The 17,749-nt window shown below is 40.1% G+C and overlaps 1 protein-coding gene across 5 annotated transcripts in view; it reads left to right on the top strand.

Moving 5' to 3' along the window:
• The window catches only part of SBF2 (SET binding factor 2), a 233,040-nt gene that overhangs the window by 187,150 nt on the left and 28,141 nt on the right, over nucleotides 1-17,749 (top strand). For all 5 annotated transcript variants that reach the window (XM_083595457.1, XM_083595458.1, XM_083595460.1 and 2 more), the window contains 9 exons: nucleotides 1,959-2,221; nucleotides 2,313-2,485; nucleotides 2,760-2,833; nucleotides 3,776-3,971; nucleotides 7,906-8,033; nucleotides 10,563-10,738; nucleotides 11,274-11,419; nucleotides 11,534-11,732; nucleotides 16,102-16,298. In XM_083595457.1, coding sequence (XP_083451583.1) covers nucleotides 1,959-2,221; nucleotides 2,313-2,485; nucleotides 2,760-2,833; nucleotides 3,776-3,971; nucleotides 7,906-8,033; nucleotides 10,563-10,738; nucleotides 11,274-11,419; nucleotides 11,534-11,732; nucleotides 16,102-16,298 — 1,552 coding nt within the window. The remainder of the gene's footprint in view (nucleotides 1-1,958; nucleotides 2,222-2,312; nucleotides 2,486-2,759; nucleotides 2,834-3,775; nucleotides 3,972-7,905; nucleotides 8,034-10,562; nucleotides 10,739-11,273; nucleotides 11,420-11,533; nucleotides 11,733-16,101; nucleotides 16,299-17,749) is intronic.

Genomic DNA, 17,749 nt, shown 5'->3' with positions numbered 1-17,749 from the left:
GCACACGACCTTGAGCTCCTTGGAAGAAAAAGTTAGTACATAAATGAAATAAGTAAGTAAAGTATAGGCATGACCTAATTGTCCTGTTATAAAAGGAACAGGTTGCATCTTTCCAGTATGGCAAAACCAGTAAAATGCCAGGAACTTCGCAATTCTAGACAAAGTAATAGAAGAAGGCACTCTGCCATCTTAGCATGTCAGTAATGTTCCTCTAAATACTTTAGGGACTATCAAACATGAAGGAAAAGCCATGAACAGGAAAGTTGCTACCAGTATTAACTGTACTATAGGGAAGCAACAGAGAACAATGGTAGCAGAATTGGGAAATAGAAGCAGTTGTAGCACATACGCACACTTGAAGCTTTCCCTCATATTCTTCAGAAGTCTAAAAGGCTGATCATACAATTGTAGGTTCCTGCTGCTTTTTCCTTAAAAAAATGAGGTTATGTGAAAACAGTTGCCAGTTACCTTTGCCCTAATTTCTTTAGGCTACAATATGTTGTGTCTACGTGCCATCCACTTCGTTTACAGAGAACGACTGTTAGATTTGAAATCTGGCATGTGAAAACATGAAACTTTTTCAGTGCTATAAGCTATTTATAGCTACACGTGGCTCACTGACTCAAGCACTACAGAAGATTGGACAGTATCATCTGTGCCAGGCAGTTTTGAATGCCAGGCAGTTAGTTCTCGAGCCAATTCATATTCACTATGAGAACGAGCCAAGAGTTTGCAAGCAGAATGAAATCCTAATGTATATATTAGCTTGTAAAACTGCAATGAGGAAACAAACAAAAACAATTAAACCCACCAACAAGTACATTAAATTGATGCTGTGCTGAAAGGGCTATAAGTGAATTAGACTTGCCTTCAGAATCGCTCCATGTTGTGCATTCCTTTTTCTATGGATTCTGTAGGTATGTCAGAAATAGTTCTTTAAATTTTAAGACCAGCCATGGCCCTGTGCTTGCACAAGGATCTAATTTCCGATGCAATGGAAAGTAAAGGATAAGATGGGTACGGCATTTGGGAATTGAATTTTTTTTGCAGGCAGATCCAGGTTTTGCCCCACCCCTGAGCAATGTGGATGCAAAAAGCAAAGTGCATCTTGAGACATCAACCAGTAGAGAACCCTTTCTATAATGTTCTGCTGTCGCTTAGTATGCAGTAGCACAACTTGGGGGCAGGACGTGGACGGTGTAGAGGCATAATTTCCCATGAGCAAGAAAACTGCAACTTCAGTACCAAATCCTGCATTGTGGTTCATGAATAGTTATTCTTTGCACAGTGTTTTGTCTTATGTTTGGTTCTTCAGCAAAGGTTCTCTAATAATAATAATAATAATAATAATAATAATAACAATAATAATAATAATAATAATAATAATAATAATAATAATAATAATAATAATAATAATAATAATATATTTATACCCTGCCCATCTGGCTGGGTCCCCCCAGTCACTCTGGGCGGCTTCCAACGAAACACTAAAATACAATAACCTATTAAACATTAAGAGCTTCCCTAAACAGGGCTGCCTTTAGATGTCTTCTAAAAGTTTGGTAGTTATTTTTCTCTTTGACATCTGGTAGGATGGCGTCCCTCAGGGTGGGTGCCACTACCGAGAAGGCCCTCTTCCTGGTTCCCTGTAACTTGGCTTCTCGCAGCGAAGGAACTGCCAGAAGGCCCTCGGCGCTGGACCTCAGTGTCCGGGCAGAATGATGGAGGTGGAGACGCTCCTTCAGGTATACTGGACTGGGGCCATTTAGGGCTTTAAAGGTCAGCACCAACACTTTGAATTGTGCTCGGAAACATACTGGGAGCCAGTGTAGGTCTTTCAAGACCGGTGTTATATGGTCTCATAAATAATTTATAGGCAGCCTTTGTCCCCATTCCAAAAGAACGGAAATAATTTAAAGCTACAGTATAATATTCTACTGTCTAATTTTCTCCCCTAGGAGAAGAATTCTGATGCCCAGGCCCAAGAAAAGACTGCCATGGACTTAGCTGCTGAGCAGATGCGTCTGTGGCCAACACTTAGTAAAGAGACTCAACAGCAACTAGTACAAAGTGAAGAAAGTATGGTTTTCAGTCAGGCAATTCATTTTGCTAACCTCATGGTATACCTGCTGGTGCCACTGGACACCAGTAAAAACAAACTCCTAAGAACTTCAGCAACGGGCGACTGGGAGAGTGGAAGCAATAGCATTGTCACAAATAGGTATGTAATCGGGACAACCACATTATTTTCAAATAGAGTGATGTTTATTTTGCTCCAATGTAGATTTAACTGATTAGAATTGCTTTTTTAGCATTGCAGGCAGTGTGGCTGAGAGTTATGATACTGAAAGTGGGTTTGAGGATTCTGAGAACAATGACATTGCCAATGCTGTCGTACGCTTCATTACTAGGTTCATAGACAAGGTTTGCACAGAAAGTGGAGTTACACAGGATCACATCAGGAGTCTTCATTGTATGATACCAGGTATGAAGAGCTATGGTGAAGTCTTGAAATATTTTGAGAGGGATATATTTTGCACTGTCTGAGAAAAGATATTTTTGAAAAGAGCGTCTTTGTGTGTGTTATTTTCAGTTGACAATAAGGGTTTGCACTTCTAATTTTAGTCTGTCGGTGTCCACATAGTCATGTGAGAGCCCTATTCTGGGCTTTCTGAAAGCAGTTTTTAGAAGGGTGGAATTATTTTAGTTTGTTTTCTTCTTGCTATGTTTTGCTCATTTGCGGTGGTGTTTGCTCCCAGGAATTGTAGCAATGCACATTGAGACTCTGGAGGCTGTTCATCGAGAAAGTAGAAGGTTGCCACCAATTCAGAAGGCAAGTATTTTGGACTTTGTTTACACTATTTACATTTTAGGTATATGGCAAGTTTGCTCAGTTTTCTGTGGGGGTTTTTTTCTAATATAATTGGGGAGATATTTGGAACATTTAAAAGGATGCTGAAAAAAATGAAAAATTCAACAAATAAGCAGCTTGGCTATAGTTTTGTGAAATATGAACTAGAGAAAAAGTATCAGCCAAACCTCTGAATCAAAATAAGCTGCTGTTGCATGTCCATTGTTGATTTAAGTATTATTATTTATCGACCCACTCCCTTTTCCAGTCAAACAGCATCTAAGCAAATAATGCTTTCCCTTTTGGACTGAAGAGGCAGAAACTCTAACCCAGACACTGGGAACCTGTGACCCTCCTGCGTTGCTGAACTGCAACTCCCATCACGCCCGCCCCCTGACCATTGGCTATACTAAGTAGGCAACGTTGGGAGTCCAAGAACATCTGGAGAACCAGAGATTCCCCACCCCTGCTCCAGCCCATCAGAGCCTTGCATCTTTGCCACTTTTCTAAAAAGATGGAACTTATTTTACTCAGTTCTTACTCTTATCCTAGCTGAAATCCAGTCTGCCCAGTAAGCACAGGGGCAGAGGGATGTTTCTGACCATGAATGGTGATGAGAAATCTGAAAGAGTGCAGGAAAGCCCTAGGGAGACCAGATAAATGACTATCCGCCCAGCTGGCACACCTTATCCCTTCTATGAATGCTAACAATGTGATTGTTAGTGTGGTATAGTGGTTAGAGTGTTGGACTAGGGCTCTTTGTTAAGTCCCTTTTCTACAAAATACACCCATTTTTACAATAACCTGTCTTTTACAAACTATAGCTGTAATTCCAGCTCAATCCTTTTTAGTTTGACACCTGTAGTGTACTATGTGTAACACAGTTTGTGTATATATATATATAAATCTTGTCTTTGGGCTCAGCCCAAGATTCTACGACCAGCTTTGCTACCAGGGGAAGAGTTTGTGTGTGAAGGTCTCCGTGTGCTTCTGGATCCTGATGGCCGAGAGGAGGCAACTGGAGGATTGCTTGGAGGCCCTCACATTCTCCCTGCAGAAGGAGCTTTGTTCCTTACTACGTACAGAGTTATATTTAAAGGCACACCTCATGATCAACTAGGTATGGTCTTCTTTATGAATGTTAAAATAAATTTTTACTTCAGAACACACTTGAAGCTAACCCGCAGTCCATTTAAGTCGCTTAAAACAAATGTGCCAGAATAGGATCAGTATCTATAATTCAACCTTTTGATCGGTATGAATTTCTGTAATCTGCATAGCTAATTAAATAACAAATTATTATAATTGTTCTCATAAGCCTTATTCATGTGTTCAAAAGAACATGTAAGGGCTTAAACTGGGGAGAACATACATGTCAGGTGCACTCACTGCACCCCAACTTTATCACATTGACTAGGTCTGAAGGGGGGCATTTAGGCACATTCAGCTGGACACATTTACAAGCCTTCCTATGATTGGGAACCATGTATTATCTGCCGAATGCACTTAGAAGCCCCCTTCAAACCCTCCCGCTGAACTTGGAAAGACTTACAGTGGAGTGGGGACACTAGGCATATGGAGGGAACTTGGAGGCAGCATGCACAAGCCTGCTTCTCAGTTTAAGTCCTCTTTTCCTTTGAATGCATGGATAGGACTGTAATGTGATAGGCTTCATAAAAAAGTTTTCTTGAACTGTCTGGAGCATAGACATAAAGAAATATATGTGGAGCATAGGTAGATGGATGGATGGATGTGCTTATATGGACAAACAAAAAATGTGATCCAGGAAATTGGTCAGATGCAATTTCCATGTCCTCAACTGTTAATTATGCATTTCTGGTCTTGAAAGTGATGTAGTCATATCCTTCATTCTCATGCTCATACTGTGGCCTAGATTGCATGTCAAGGTAGAGCATGGTTCAATACAGCATGCATAATCTGTGTTATCTGGGTTAATGCAGACCTCCTAGACCTGTCCTCCTCCCTTACACCTGGAAATGGAATTTGGCAGCATTTCTCAGGTTTTCATAGCATGTGAACCAGAGATTATCGTTTATAGCAAACACAAGTCAATTTCAAAACAAGCCAACTTCAAACTTTGGGCTATGGATCAGACTTTTTAGTTTGTTACAAACAACTATCCTTTGTTCACAAGCAGTAACAATCTGAGATTAAGTGCAAGCAAAGTAAATGCTGCTGAGGTCTCCTACCAGGAGCCAAAGGCTTGCTTGGGCTCATTTCAGCTTATGCACATTGTGAGTCGAGGACCCTCCACGTGCATATTGGTAAAATGAGACACAAGGACACATGTATTTTAGGTTAATGGGCTAAAGTAGGCCGCAACTTTTATTGGTTACAGCATGCGTGTGGTATTGGCTTAGGCATTGGGTCAAACAACCTATATTTGACCCCACCCGCGCAGCAGGGGTCTTTGGAGGTTAACAAACAGTGGGAGGAGCTTGTTTATGCAAATACAACTTGAAGCTTCCCCTGATGTCACTGGGGGTTGTGCCATGGCCCTAGGCACCGGCAGGGCATTGGACAGGATCCACAACCGCTGGATTCCTTTAATGGAATATCCAACGAGGGGCGGGGTAGGTGATGGCCAAACCCCACCCACCAACGCACAACACATATCCCAGTGCCTAACCGCCAGTACAAAAAAGTTGTGGTGATTTGCTGAGGTAGGCAAAAAACTAAGAGGCTGGTGCCAATCTGCCAAATGGATAAAAACTCCTACCAGGCCCCCTGGTCAACCAGGGCAACCAACCAAAGTCCATAGCAAGGTCAAAGCATAAATATGACCTAAAGGGAGGGAGGGCGGGCAGGTGATCCGACGACTCCAGGGAAACAGAACGAGGCGCGGGGCTGCTGCGGCCGCTTGAATGCAGCTAGATCTCGCTCCCAAGCCAACCCTATTGGCTGGCCTGGTGGGCGGGGCGCGGCAGCCGGGTGAGTGATGCAGGGGGCCGAGTACACCCCCCTGCTGATGCGGGAAAGGCTCCCGCTCACAACACCTCCCCTCTGGGAGGAGGAGAGGCTTTATGCTAAGCTGTGGTATAGCATGACATGTGAAGGTCCTGGTTATAGGTTAGAGCTATCTACGTTATACTCAGAAGAGACCCATTGAAACTAATGGACCTAAATTAATCATGTTCATGATTTTAAAGGATCTACTCTGAGTAGGAGAAACATGTTAAAAAGACAAGAGCAACTACTCAAGGATTACCTGGATTACTCACATGAATAAAAGTAGATGGATGGATGGATGGATGGATGGATGGATGGATGGATGGATGGTGGCAGATATGCACAAATAATATGGAAACTTCATCTTGTGCAGGCAGAAATATTGAGTACATGACCTTTATTATCATTGGCTACTAGCACAATAGTTATGTTCTGCCTCTGCTGTTGGAGGCAGTAAGTATCTGAATACCAGTTCCTGGGAATTAAAAGTGGGGTAAGTGCTCTTGCACTCATGCCCTATAGGCATCTAGTTGGCCACTGTGAGATCAAGATGCTGGACTAGATGGGCCATTGGCCTAATCTAGCAGGCCCTTCTTGTGTTCTTATATACAGGATCAAGAAGTTGGTGTTACATGTTTAAACTGAGAAAGTTGTCAGTGTTTTTTGCTTACATTTGTAGCAGTTGTAAGTTCTGAATTACAGTTCATTTATCTTATTCCTGGCTAGTTCTGTGGTTCTTATGTGGCTAGTGTTTAACTAGTTTGCCATGAGTGTTAGATATATAGCCAGTGAATGAGAAATTAGTGAACTGGTTTCTGCAACAACTCTTTCTGCCAGAGTGGAAAGTAATTTGAATCTATATAATCCTTCACTTTATTAAAAGAGCAGAAATTTTAAAAATTACAGTATTTTAAAATGTCATGAGAACAAATAATGTTAACAATTTTTAAAACTGCTATCTTGGGCTGATGAAAAAATAGCAATTATTTATTTAACAATTATCTTATTTGTTTAGTGAAAATTGTAACTGTAGCTTTTTGAGGATAAGAATTCTACTTTGAAATCTCTGTGAGTTACATAAAAATAAAGCAGTGTGTTCCAATTATTTCTACAGGCTGCAGAAAATAGATATGTAGTGAGAGCGATGCATCAAATATTTTGTCATTTGATGCATCACTTCTTTAGTGCACGCATATTTATTGGGATAATACATAGACTTAGTTCTCATTAACATAGTGGTGGCTTGAACCGAAGACTTAAGACACTAGCCAATAAATGCCAGGTTGAGGGTCAGCAACTTCTGTATCAGCAGCAGGTGACAAATCTGATATTATACTGACTTCGCATAATTGATATGACAGTGATACACTAGATACGCCATTTATAATGTTTGGAATTCATGTATAAAAGTGTTGCCACATGTTAACACTTTTATATAAATGGCTCTTTCCACACAACCAAAAGTGCCCCACAAAACAATTTTTCCCTTTTGTTGCAAAACTGTAAACTTTGACCCACTGCCACTAGAGCTATGCTTGTCATCCCATAATGTACAACTTTTCTAAATTCATCTTTCTCATGAAGATAGCCAAGTTGCTGAAATTGCAATTGAGCAATCTCAATTAAGCAATCCTAAACACATTTTTCTTGGGTGTAAGCTTCACTAAACACAGTAGGACTTACTTACTTACATACTTGTAAACATACATATGCTGAATATCTGTCATAATACATTTTAATGTAGTTTGGTGTAATTGAAGGAATAGATGTTACAAGGCATCATGTTGGTTTATTTTTTTAAAAATGTTAATGTTAATAAAATAAATCAATTGATTCAGTTTGGTAAGCTGACTGAGGAAGTACATGTTCCCTTTTTTTGGAACTGATAGGCTCTTTAACATGTCATTCATGAAATGAGCTCAATATTTTGATAGACGTTCCAGCTTTGATTATGGCTTTGACTTTGTTGCATCTTTTATGCATCTGTGTAAGACTGATCATACATATTGAGTAGAGTGTGTAAAATATGAACAGCTCTGATAACTTGAACCGTGACTCAGTGCTCCTCTGACTAATATTCTTAGTGGGAGAACAAACTGTTATTCGGAGCGTTCCCATTGCCTCAATAACTAAGGAGAAGAAAATTACCATCCAGAACCAGCTTCAACAAAGCATGCAGGAAGGGCTACAAATTACCTCTGCTGTGTTTCAGGTAAAATAAAGCTGCTTAAAGTTCATAGTTTGTTGGTTTTTTTGGAACACTCTTACTTCCTTCTGCATGTTATATTTACAATATCACCAATTCCAAAATAAATCAACTCTCATGTCCCTGAACTTTCCACTAAGAAAGTCTGCATATAAAGGCCACAATCAAACACAATTTTAAAAAATGGAGGCAGCCAATGTTGTTGTTGTCATGTTTGTTCTTTAAAATAAATAAAAAGTGTTGTTGTTGTTGTTTTAAAAAAACTCCCGCACAATTAAGTTAACTTAAGCCCTGTTAGTTTAACTAAGGTTTTAAGGGTTTATTATTGTTAACTACCTTGGACATCTTCTGTAGAAAGGCAGAGTATGAATTAATTCAACTGAAAAGAGAGATCATCTTAAAATAATGGAAACCATTACAACTATAATAGTTTTTCCTAGGAGCATTCCTTTTAAGGGCCACATCTGGAAAAATAAGCAACTGATGTTGGCACCACAAAATACTCATTTTGCAGAAGAAAACTGGTGATGCTCAGATTTCTCCCACTGCAACAGACAAAACTCAAAAACAAATAAAACACAGATCCAAAAAAAGCAAGCACACTCCCCTCACAGCACCAGTGCAAGGCAGATATCTGAGGGCACCATGTTTGGTGACCCCGGGTCTAGGTACACTAGGCAGATGTACCAAGAACACTATTTTAATCTTTGTCACTCAATGCATCTGCCTCAAATTTATGACAGAAATGTAGAGTAGGCTTTCTTAGCAAGGTCACGATCTGGACAATTTTTATGCAACATTGGATGTCATTTTCATAAATTAATAAAGTGCCATCGCCTTCATTTAAAAATAGGTTGCCCATGACTTGTTCATAGTACAATAGAGAACTTAAGCAAAATACCCATCAAAGAGTGAAAGTATATATGGAATGTATCCATAAACCTGGGCCATAGTTCTGTGGGGTCATGAGTTACTGTACCTGACTTCTGTTTGCCCACTTTCAGTATTGCCTATTTATTTCCAGGCCTTTTAAGCATGGCAGTTTTTGCCTTCCCTTAGTATTGAAGCACCTTGGTTACAAGACATGCAAATAGGCCAGGGGATGCAGTGCCAGTCTCATAAGCAGCTTCTGTAGGAAGGAGCATTTGGGAGAGTCCTGTTCCAGGTTCCCCAAACATACTCTATTATCCTCCACTCTGTCTCAGCTTTCTGATCATAGCTGTCAACTTACAGATTTGAAAATAAGGGGCCAGCAGCCTTGAAAATAAGGGACCAGCAGCCAAAATAAGGGACCTGCAGCCTCACCTGTTCCAGGCACTCCAGTCTTCCTGTCCTCCTGCAGTCTGGTCAAACTCATGCTGGTAGCTTCGAGAACACTGTCCAACCAACTTTGTAACCAGAGGTTCAGCTGAATAGAATCTGAATCACATGTACCACAAGGCCTATGCAGCCTCAACTTAAGATGGCTCCCCGGCCTGGCTTTGCACTGCAAAGTTTGCAGCAGCACATGCAACAAAATGGCGACCAGCATTCAAAAAACCCCTCAGCTTGCATTAACTAGCCACACACATGGCATGCAAGCTCCACCCCCCAGTCGTTCTTAGACTTCTTATTGGGTGAGCAACACAGCCAAGCAACACAGTTGGAGCCTCCCTCCTCCCTGGCCGGCAGGGAGGGAGGGAGAGGAGCTGCTTCCTTTGAAATTTAAGGGACATTTAAGGGACATCCATCAATAAGGGACAGTAGCAGGACATGGCGCTGGAATAAGGGACTGTCCCTTCAAATAAGGGACACTTGACAGCTATGTTTCTGATGGCATTTACCCTGCCCATATTTCCAAAGCATTTCAAGAGAAGATGGACAGGCTTGCAAACAGTGGGGCAATATTATGGAAAATAGTTTGTCATTTTGCCCAAATGTTGTGTCAGTTCAACATAAATGTGACACTGATTAATCTTAATTGTTTTTCAAGCAAAATAGCATAGAAATCTTCTGCCTCATTTTAATGCTTGCATTTTCTTCTCTTTGTTACTCATGAGACAAACCAAAATAACACCTTCAACTTATACCATTCCACATAGTGTTGTTGTTTTTAAATAAATACATACAGTGTGTTGGAGTAATAATAATAATAATAATAATAATAATAATAATAATAATAATAATTATTTATACCCCACACATCCAGCTGGGTTTCCCCAGCCACTCTGGGTGGCTCCCAACAGATTAAAAACAGAATAAAATATCCAACATTAAAAACTTCCCTAAACATTAAAAACTTCCCTATTACTATTATTGTCAAAAACTCCTGTATGATTTTCTTTGATCTTATACATTTTCTTTTGTCTTTTCTAATTTGTAAGCAATGCATTACAAAAATGATTTAATTAACCATAAAGTTTATATGAATTGCTTCATAAATCAGTAATACTATTTTATAATAATATTTCATAATATTTTAGAAACTTGATTTTATATTTCTTATATTTTATTTTACCTTTTATTTTTAATTCATTGCATCTTTTTTATACATAGCTGATTAAGGTAGCTTTTGATGAAGAAGTGGGCCCTGAAGTTGTAGAGATATTTAAGAAACAGCTAATGAAGTTTCGCTACCCCCAGTCCATCTTTAGCACTTTTGCTTTTGCAGCTGGTCAAACTGCACCTCAGATAATCTTACCAAAGCAAAAAGAAAAGAACACTTCCTTTCGGTAAGGAATGGTCCCTTTTTGTATGTTTGCTTCTTTCTTATAAATACTATTCTACATTATTAGTTTCAAAAAGGGTTCTGCAATGGAGTTATATTTAAGAAGTTTTAAAATCATGCTTATAGCATGATTTAGTAAAGGAGATGCTGCAATATATGTGAGAATTCTAATGAAAATGGCATAATAATTATAATTATAATATGCAACATTATGATCACTAAGGTGGGATTTTCTGTATTTCTTGCTCCCAAATCTTTCTGTTGGTGAGAGAGGGACCTGCATCATGAAAATATGCCTCTGATTATTTGTGAAATACAAAGATTTGTGAAATACAAAATACAAAGATTGAGAACATGCGGCAACAAAAAACCCTTTCATGTACAATATTCATTAGAAGGCATGGGATCACATCTATACTTTGTATATATTCCACACATTTCTCTAGTGGCTGTTGGAGAGGAAGTTCCTGGAAGGGATAATGTCCAGTTTTCCTCTTTCAACCACGATACAGATATTTTGGTTCTTTTCTAAATTGTAGCACTCTTTCAAAAACAATTGTAAAAGGAGCAAAACGTGCAGGGAAGATGACAATTGGCCGACAGTACCTACTAAAGAAGAAAACGGGGACAATTGTGGAAGAAAGAGTGAATCGTCCTGGGTGGAATGAGGAGGATGATCTATCAGGTAAGACAACTTTAGAGGGGCTTTTCTGTAAATATCTGAATTCAGCTAATGTATTACACTCTGCAGTGTGCTTGCTTCACTAAATATTAAGATAGTAAAATAATACAACTTTAGTTTCAGATGACAGTGAAATGCACGCTAGTGCTACTCTGAAAGCATCAGAGAAATCAACTATGGAACAGCTAGTGGAAAGAGCTTGTTTTAGAGATTATCAACGCTTGGGATTGGGAACTATCAGTAGTAGCTCTTCTCGCTCAAAAACAGAGTACTTTCGAATAACGGCCTTGAACAGGATGTATTCTCTTTGCAGAAGGTGAGCCAACTTTCTTGTCATAATTATTAAAACCACAACCCATAAAATACATTCCAAATGGCATTGCGTTTTGACAAATATTACAAAGCCTTGTTGATGTGAAATATTATTAATTCTAGAAGGGAAGGGTTGTAGCTCTTGCTTTGCAATCCCTGGCATCTCCAGGTAGGGCTGGCAAACACTCCTGTCTGAAATCCTGCCAGTCAGTGTACACAATAGTTAGCTAGATGGAATAATAGTCCAGCACAGTATTTACTAACTTTACATGCCATGACTTCTCACTATTGGCCTTCAAGGTGCTTTTGGCCAAACTACACCCACCTCCCCTGATAACAATCTGGTTCTGAGCCCCAATCTTAGTGATTTGAGGTGGATCAAACTCCTAATGACTTCATATAGATGCTGATTAGTATTGGGGACAAAATGGTGTACCATGGCACTCTGAACTGTAAATACCAGGAGGCTGAAGAGCAGTCACCCTATGCTAATCTCTGGACATGACCTTGTAAGGTGGAACAGAGCCACCATAACAAAGTGCCACTATGCCCATCCACAGAGTTGGTCCAGAAGAATACCAGTACAGGCCTGAACCCAGAGTGGAATGGATCCAGATAATCAGTCTCATTCAATAATGTCTGCAGTTCTGCCACAATCCTCTCAATTATCCTCCTCCCCCACCCCAAGAAATATTTGCAACTGGGTAATAGTTGTTACAATTGATTGGATCCAGTGCCTGCTTTTTCAGTAGTGGCTGCACCATCATCTCCTTTAGGGCGGAAGTCACTTCCACCGTCATGCAACGAAGCATTGAGCACACCCTTGACCCACCAATTCAAGACCCCCAAGCAGAATGTCACCAGTCACAATGGGCAGCGATCCAGAGGACACATAGTTGGATACAGCCCTGCAAGTACCTCACCCATATCATCAGGCTGCACAAGCTGAAATTGATCCCCCAAACACTGGACACTTCAGCTGGAACTGGAACAGTTATTGTAGCAATTAAATTGCTCTCAAGTTGATTGACTTAATCGTCAAAATGATGAGCCAGAGGCTCATCCCCACCAATTAGCAAGACCAGATTCTGGATTCTCCTGACAAAGCTGTGCTGGATGGAAGCAATAGGTTTCTGCACCTAAGAAAACAGAATTTGCAGGAAACAGAAATTGTGCCAATCCTGCAGGTAGCTAATAAAAGCATTTGGTTTATCATTTGGTGTTTTCATTGTTGAATATAAAATGCTATTCTGCTATTTTATTTTATTTATTGCTATTTTGCTCTAGGTGGTTTGCCTGTTGATGTATAGAAAAGCTATATAGTTGGTTCACCTTAAAATACATATACACATTTGTAAGTTTGTATAGAATTGCGGAATATATTCAAGAGTTGGGGAAGGTTTGGAGGGTGGGGTGTTACCAGTCAGCAAGCCTCTATCTTTCTGCAGTTGCCAGAGTCTACCCAGCCCCTTTGATAGTCTTTTAGAGACTTAGAATTTCCCATCCACAAGGCCTTAAAGCCCACATGTGCTTTGAGGGGCTAGCAGTGTTCATCAGTAACAAAAGTTGGACAGATCTGTTTTTGTTCTTTCAGGTCTCTATACACAGGCTGTTTATTGAGAATTCATAGATTTTGTTTGCACAAGGCTTGCAGGGAGGTTACATGACATCGACTATGTATTGAGCACTCTTTCTGATTTGAATCAAAGAAGGAAAGTTATACGAGGTTGCATCAAACAATTGCTATTCTACAATTTATAGTGCATTTCCCCTTCACTTTTCTTAGAAGTGTGTGTGGGGGGGTGTCAAATGAATTTTGCAGTCAGCCCTGGGAATTTATTTTTCAGAAACATAAGAGTTTCACTTTCCTTAATGTCATACAAGACCATACTGTGCATTTCTCAAAACCAGGAAATATTCATATAGATTAGAAATGTAATTTTTAATCATCTTAACTTTTATGTAAATGACTTTAGACACATGTTCAAATTCACCTTATTTAAAAACATCCGGAGTCCCTGGAATCTTTTCTCTTTCGGCCAGGGTTGGAGTCGAATCTGAAGCAGCTGCGTTTCTTTGTTAACTTGCTCTATTTTTTAAATAAATTATATAACTAGCAGTTTGCGTACTATCATTTCAGAGCTGTTTAAATGGATTTTGATGCAAGCCAGAGTTGGTTCCTTGTCAGAGCCAAAGTACTGGCAGTGTTTAGTGTGTTAAATTAGAGCATCTAAACATTCTTGCTCATAAAAAGTAAGTGCCTGTAAACAATCAGTCTAGGACAAGTATGAAATGTACCATGCTGTTTCTTTCTGTGTTGCTGTAGTGACCCCCTTACTGCTTTCAAAGGAACTATTTAATAACACTTAATCTTAAAATGTAATATAATAACATGTTAAGGATCGTGCTGTTGTTGGAAAGTATCCGCAGGCTTCTTCATTTTCACTTGCCATGGCAAGTGTGCCACCTTCCTCTGGTAAACATGATGAATGATAAAAGCCTTCTTTCTGGCAGTTGTGCTGTAATCTCTGCCCTCTCGCCCAGCTCTTAAGATTGAGAAGAAGGCTGTGGGCTGTTTGGCAGCTGCTGCTTGACTAAGGCACCCAAATACAAACCATCAAGCCCTCCAAAAGTTGGAAGGGCGTCTTTCTTGGCTCTGGCTAGCCAAAGATGCTCAGGGTGATAGCAGCAAAGCTTGCAGGAGAAGAGGGAGAGGGAAAAACAGAAACCTGGCAACCCCTGTGTTTGGCTTTACTATCAAGCCTCATCAAAAACCATATCAACTGTTTGTATCCGTCAACGATAAAATGATCAAGGAAGAAAATAATAAGTAAACCACTTCATGTGCTGGGATAAATTATTAGTTATTTGAATTAATTTGTGTACAGTACAATTGCATGTTGCGCAATGTTCAGTTCCAAGAGTTCCTTGTACAGTGGTACCTCAGATTACATACGCTTCAGGTTACATACGCTTCAGGCTACAGACTCAGCTAACCCAGAAATAGTACCTCGGGTTAAGAACTTTGCTTCAGGTTGAGAACAGAAATCGTGCTCCGGTGGTGCGACAGCAGTGGGAGGCCCCATTAGCTAAAGTGGTGCTTCAGGTTAAGAACAGTTTCAGGTTAAGAACAGACCTCTGGAACGAATTAAGTATGTAACCAGAGGTACCACATGAAAATCATGTACACCCAAACCCTTGGCTCCACCCAATGGCTAACAGGTGAGGGGTAGAGAGAATCCCCCATACTCCCAGAGCCTGTGTGCCATGCAGGCCTTGCCCAGCAAGCAAAGTGGAGAGCTTAAAAGCTCTTTTCACACTGGGTAACCCCAAACTGCTCAGTGCACAAACTTAGAGGCTAGGGATGGTTGTGCAAGAACTCTGATGACCCCACAATATTGGGTTATCCAGTGCATAACGAGCTCTCTGTCTTGTTTGAGGTGCAATGTCTGCTCAGTGCACCATCTCTGGGATGCTCATGTGAGACTTCACAGGATGGCAGATGGCAGACCTGGTGCAAGAAGAGCTTTTAAACTCTCCTCCTTGCTTGGATTTAACTTGAAGTTTCAACCAGCCTGCTTCCATCTGTGTATAGTTGAAATCACGCAAGTTAAATCTATGTAAGATGTGATCATACTGTACTTTAAATGTGAGCTGTAAATACAAAAATAAATTAATATAGAACTTGATAAATTCTGATGTTATCATTTCTATTCAATATGCCAATTTTTACAGTTCAGCTCCATAGGGACCTACCTCATTGTAAAATAATAAAAGCAACACTCTAATTCAAACAAAAAAAAGCATAAAACCAGGAAGAGTCAATATAAAAAAGGGAATTAAAACAACTCAAAAGCCTCATAGGACAGAAATGTTTCCCTCACAGGAGGGAATACCACAACTGGGAAAGAAGGCATTACTATTTATAGGTGAAGGTTTTGCCTCTGTTAGTGACGGGGCAGGCAAAAGAGACCTTTTTATGCTGAGAAACAAAATAATGTGTCGTAAACATTTCAAAAATAATGTTCTTTAATTATATCCCTAAATGATGTAGCAAAGAAAGTTATTCATTTTGACAATGCGATCAATAAAATTATAAAGGGAAGTTGGATGCTTTGCTTTAATCTTGTTATTCCCCTCTTCTTCTGGATCATTGGAGATGGCTCAAGTGGGTAGAACTGGAGCTAGATTTAGAAATGCAAACTTGGCTAACATGATTGGTGGGTTTTGAATTCACACAGTATCTGAATAACTGAAACATTTGGAATAAGTAAGAAGTGTTCCTCGATCACATCTGTTTTCCTTGTAGCCTGGTACTACAGCTTGGCTTATCTGAATCATCTAATTCTCTCTCCTCCCCCTTATTGATTTAGCTATCCAGGGCTACTAGTGGTACCTCAGTGTGTGCAGGACAGCAGCCTGCAGAGAGTAGCTCGCTGTTACAGACACAATCGCTTGCCAGTGGTCTGTTGGAAAAACTCAAAAACCAGCACACTTCTGCTTCGAGCCGGTGGCTTTCATGGCAAAGGAGTTGTTGGCCTTTTCAAATCTCAAAATACACAAACATCAGGTGAGTGCATGTTTCACTTCCAGGATATTTTGTGGGAAAGAAGTGTCTTCAATATAAGTTTACGCAGTCTGCTTTTTATTATGTTTTTCGAGTTTTTGTCTTCCCAAAATAATGCTCCATGGTATCATAGTGGGTGCCAGCCATGGAATTTAACATTTAGGGCAGTATTCAACTCCTTTGGGTCATCAGTGAAGATTTCCACTTGTGCAACAAGGCTTCCTTCCCCAATGTACACCCCATGCTTTGTCCAGATCTGCTGTAGAGGGTGGGACAACTTCTGGAAAGATTTATGAGTCACACTGTGAAAGTGGGGAGTCCCATCGTACAAGTGTAAAAACAAGAGACTTACGTTGGACACAAACCATTATAAATACAGGGCCATCTCTTGTATTTCTCCCCTTCTCTCTGAAACATTGCAAATATTTGCAATGGGGCTGATAATTGAAATAAAAATACTTAGGAGCATAATGGAATGAATGATGGGTTGAATTGCTTATGCCTTCTTGTGAACTTCCTTCTGAAGTGTCTTAGAGAAACCACCATCAGGAAGTGGATACTAGAGGTCATAGACATTTACTAAAATGTTCATCAAACAAGAGAATAACATGGAAGTTCAGTCCTACAGCAGTCTTATTTATGATGGCCTGTACCATGTTGTCATGGAATTATGTGGATACCAGTGCGCCCCCCCCCGGTGCCCTTTAGATATATTGGACTCCAGATCCCATCAGCCGCCGGTGCTCAAGAATAATTGTGGCTGTAATCTAAAGCACCAAAAGAGCTCTAGGTTGGGGAAGGCTGCTCTGCAGTATCACTCCAGTAAGCAGCATACAGAATGCTTCTCATTCACTAGAATCTGAGGGGTGGAGGCATGCTGCAGCCTCATCTGGCATTCCCCTGGGGTACAAAATTCCTGTTCTGCCTTTGTGAGGCACAGAGCCAACATGGAGATGAACCTCAGAGTTCATCTAATTTGGAAAGGAGGGAAAGGGTTTATTCCTGAGATAAACATTGGTGTTGCTGGCCTGCCTGAACAACTTGCCCTATGGAATTTCTGAAGAGGACAGAGGATAGAATAATTCATAGTTATGCACAAGTTACATAAGCGGTGAATCATTCAAGAGTTCATGATGAGGATAGATGTTCATGGCTTAAATACTTCAGCATAATCCTATGAATGGCATACTACTTTGTGTGAGTTTGTAAGTAAAATACATACACACAAATGAATTTTCCACAGTGGCTCAGCAAATAATCTACAAAGCATAGCTGTGCAAGTTTGTGTGGGTGTGTACTGGTATCTACTTTCAGTATTTTAAAATACTAGATTACATTACTCCTTAAGCTTAACTACAAGAGTTGAGCAATTTGCAAAAATAAAACATAGCAGCAGAGGTAGAACTTTGGCTTTACCCCAATAGAAAACCACCGTACTAAAATCACATCATGTG

The sequence above is a fragment of the Podarcis filfolensis genome (assembly GCF_964270895.1).
Source record: "Podarcis filfolensis genome assembly, chromosome: 1".
In the NCBI taxonomy this organism is placed as follows: domain Eukaryota; kingdom Metazoa; phylum Chordata; class Lepidosauria; order Squamata; family Lacertidae; genus Podarcis; species Podarcis filfolensis.
This window is presented reverse-complemented; position numbering and strand designations above follow the sequence as displayed.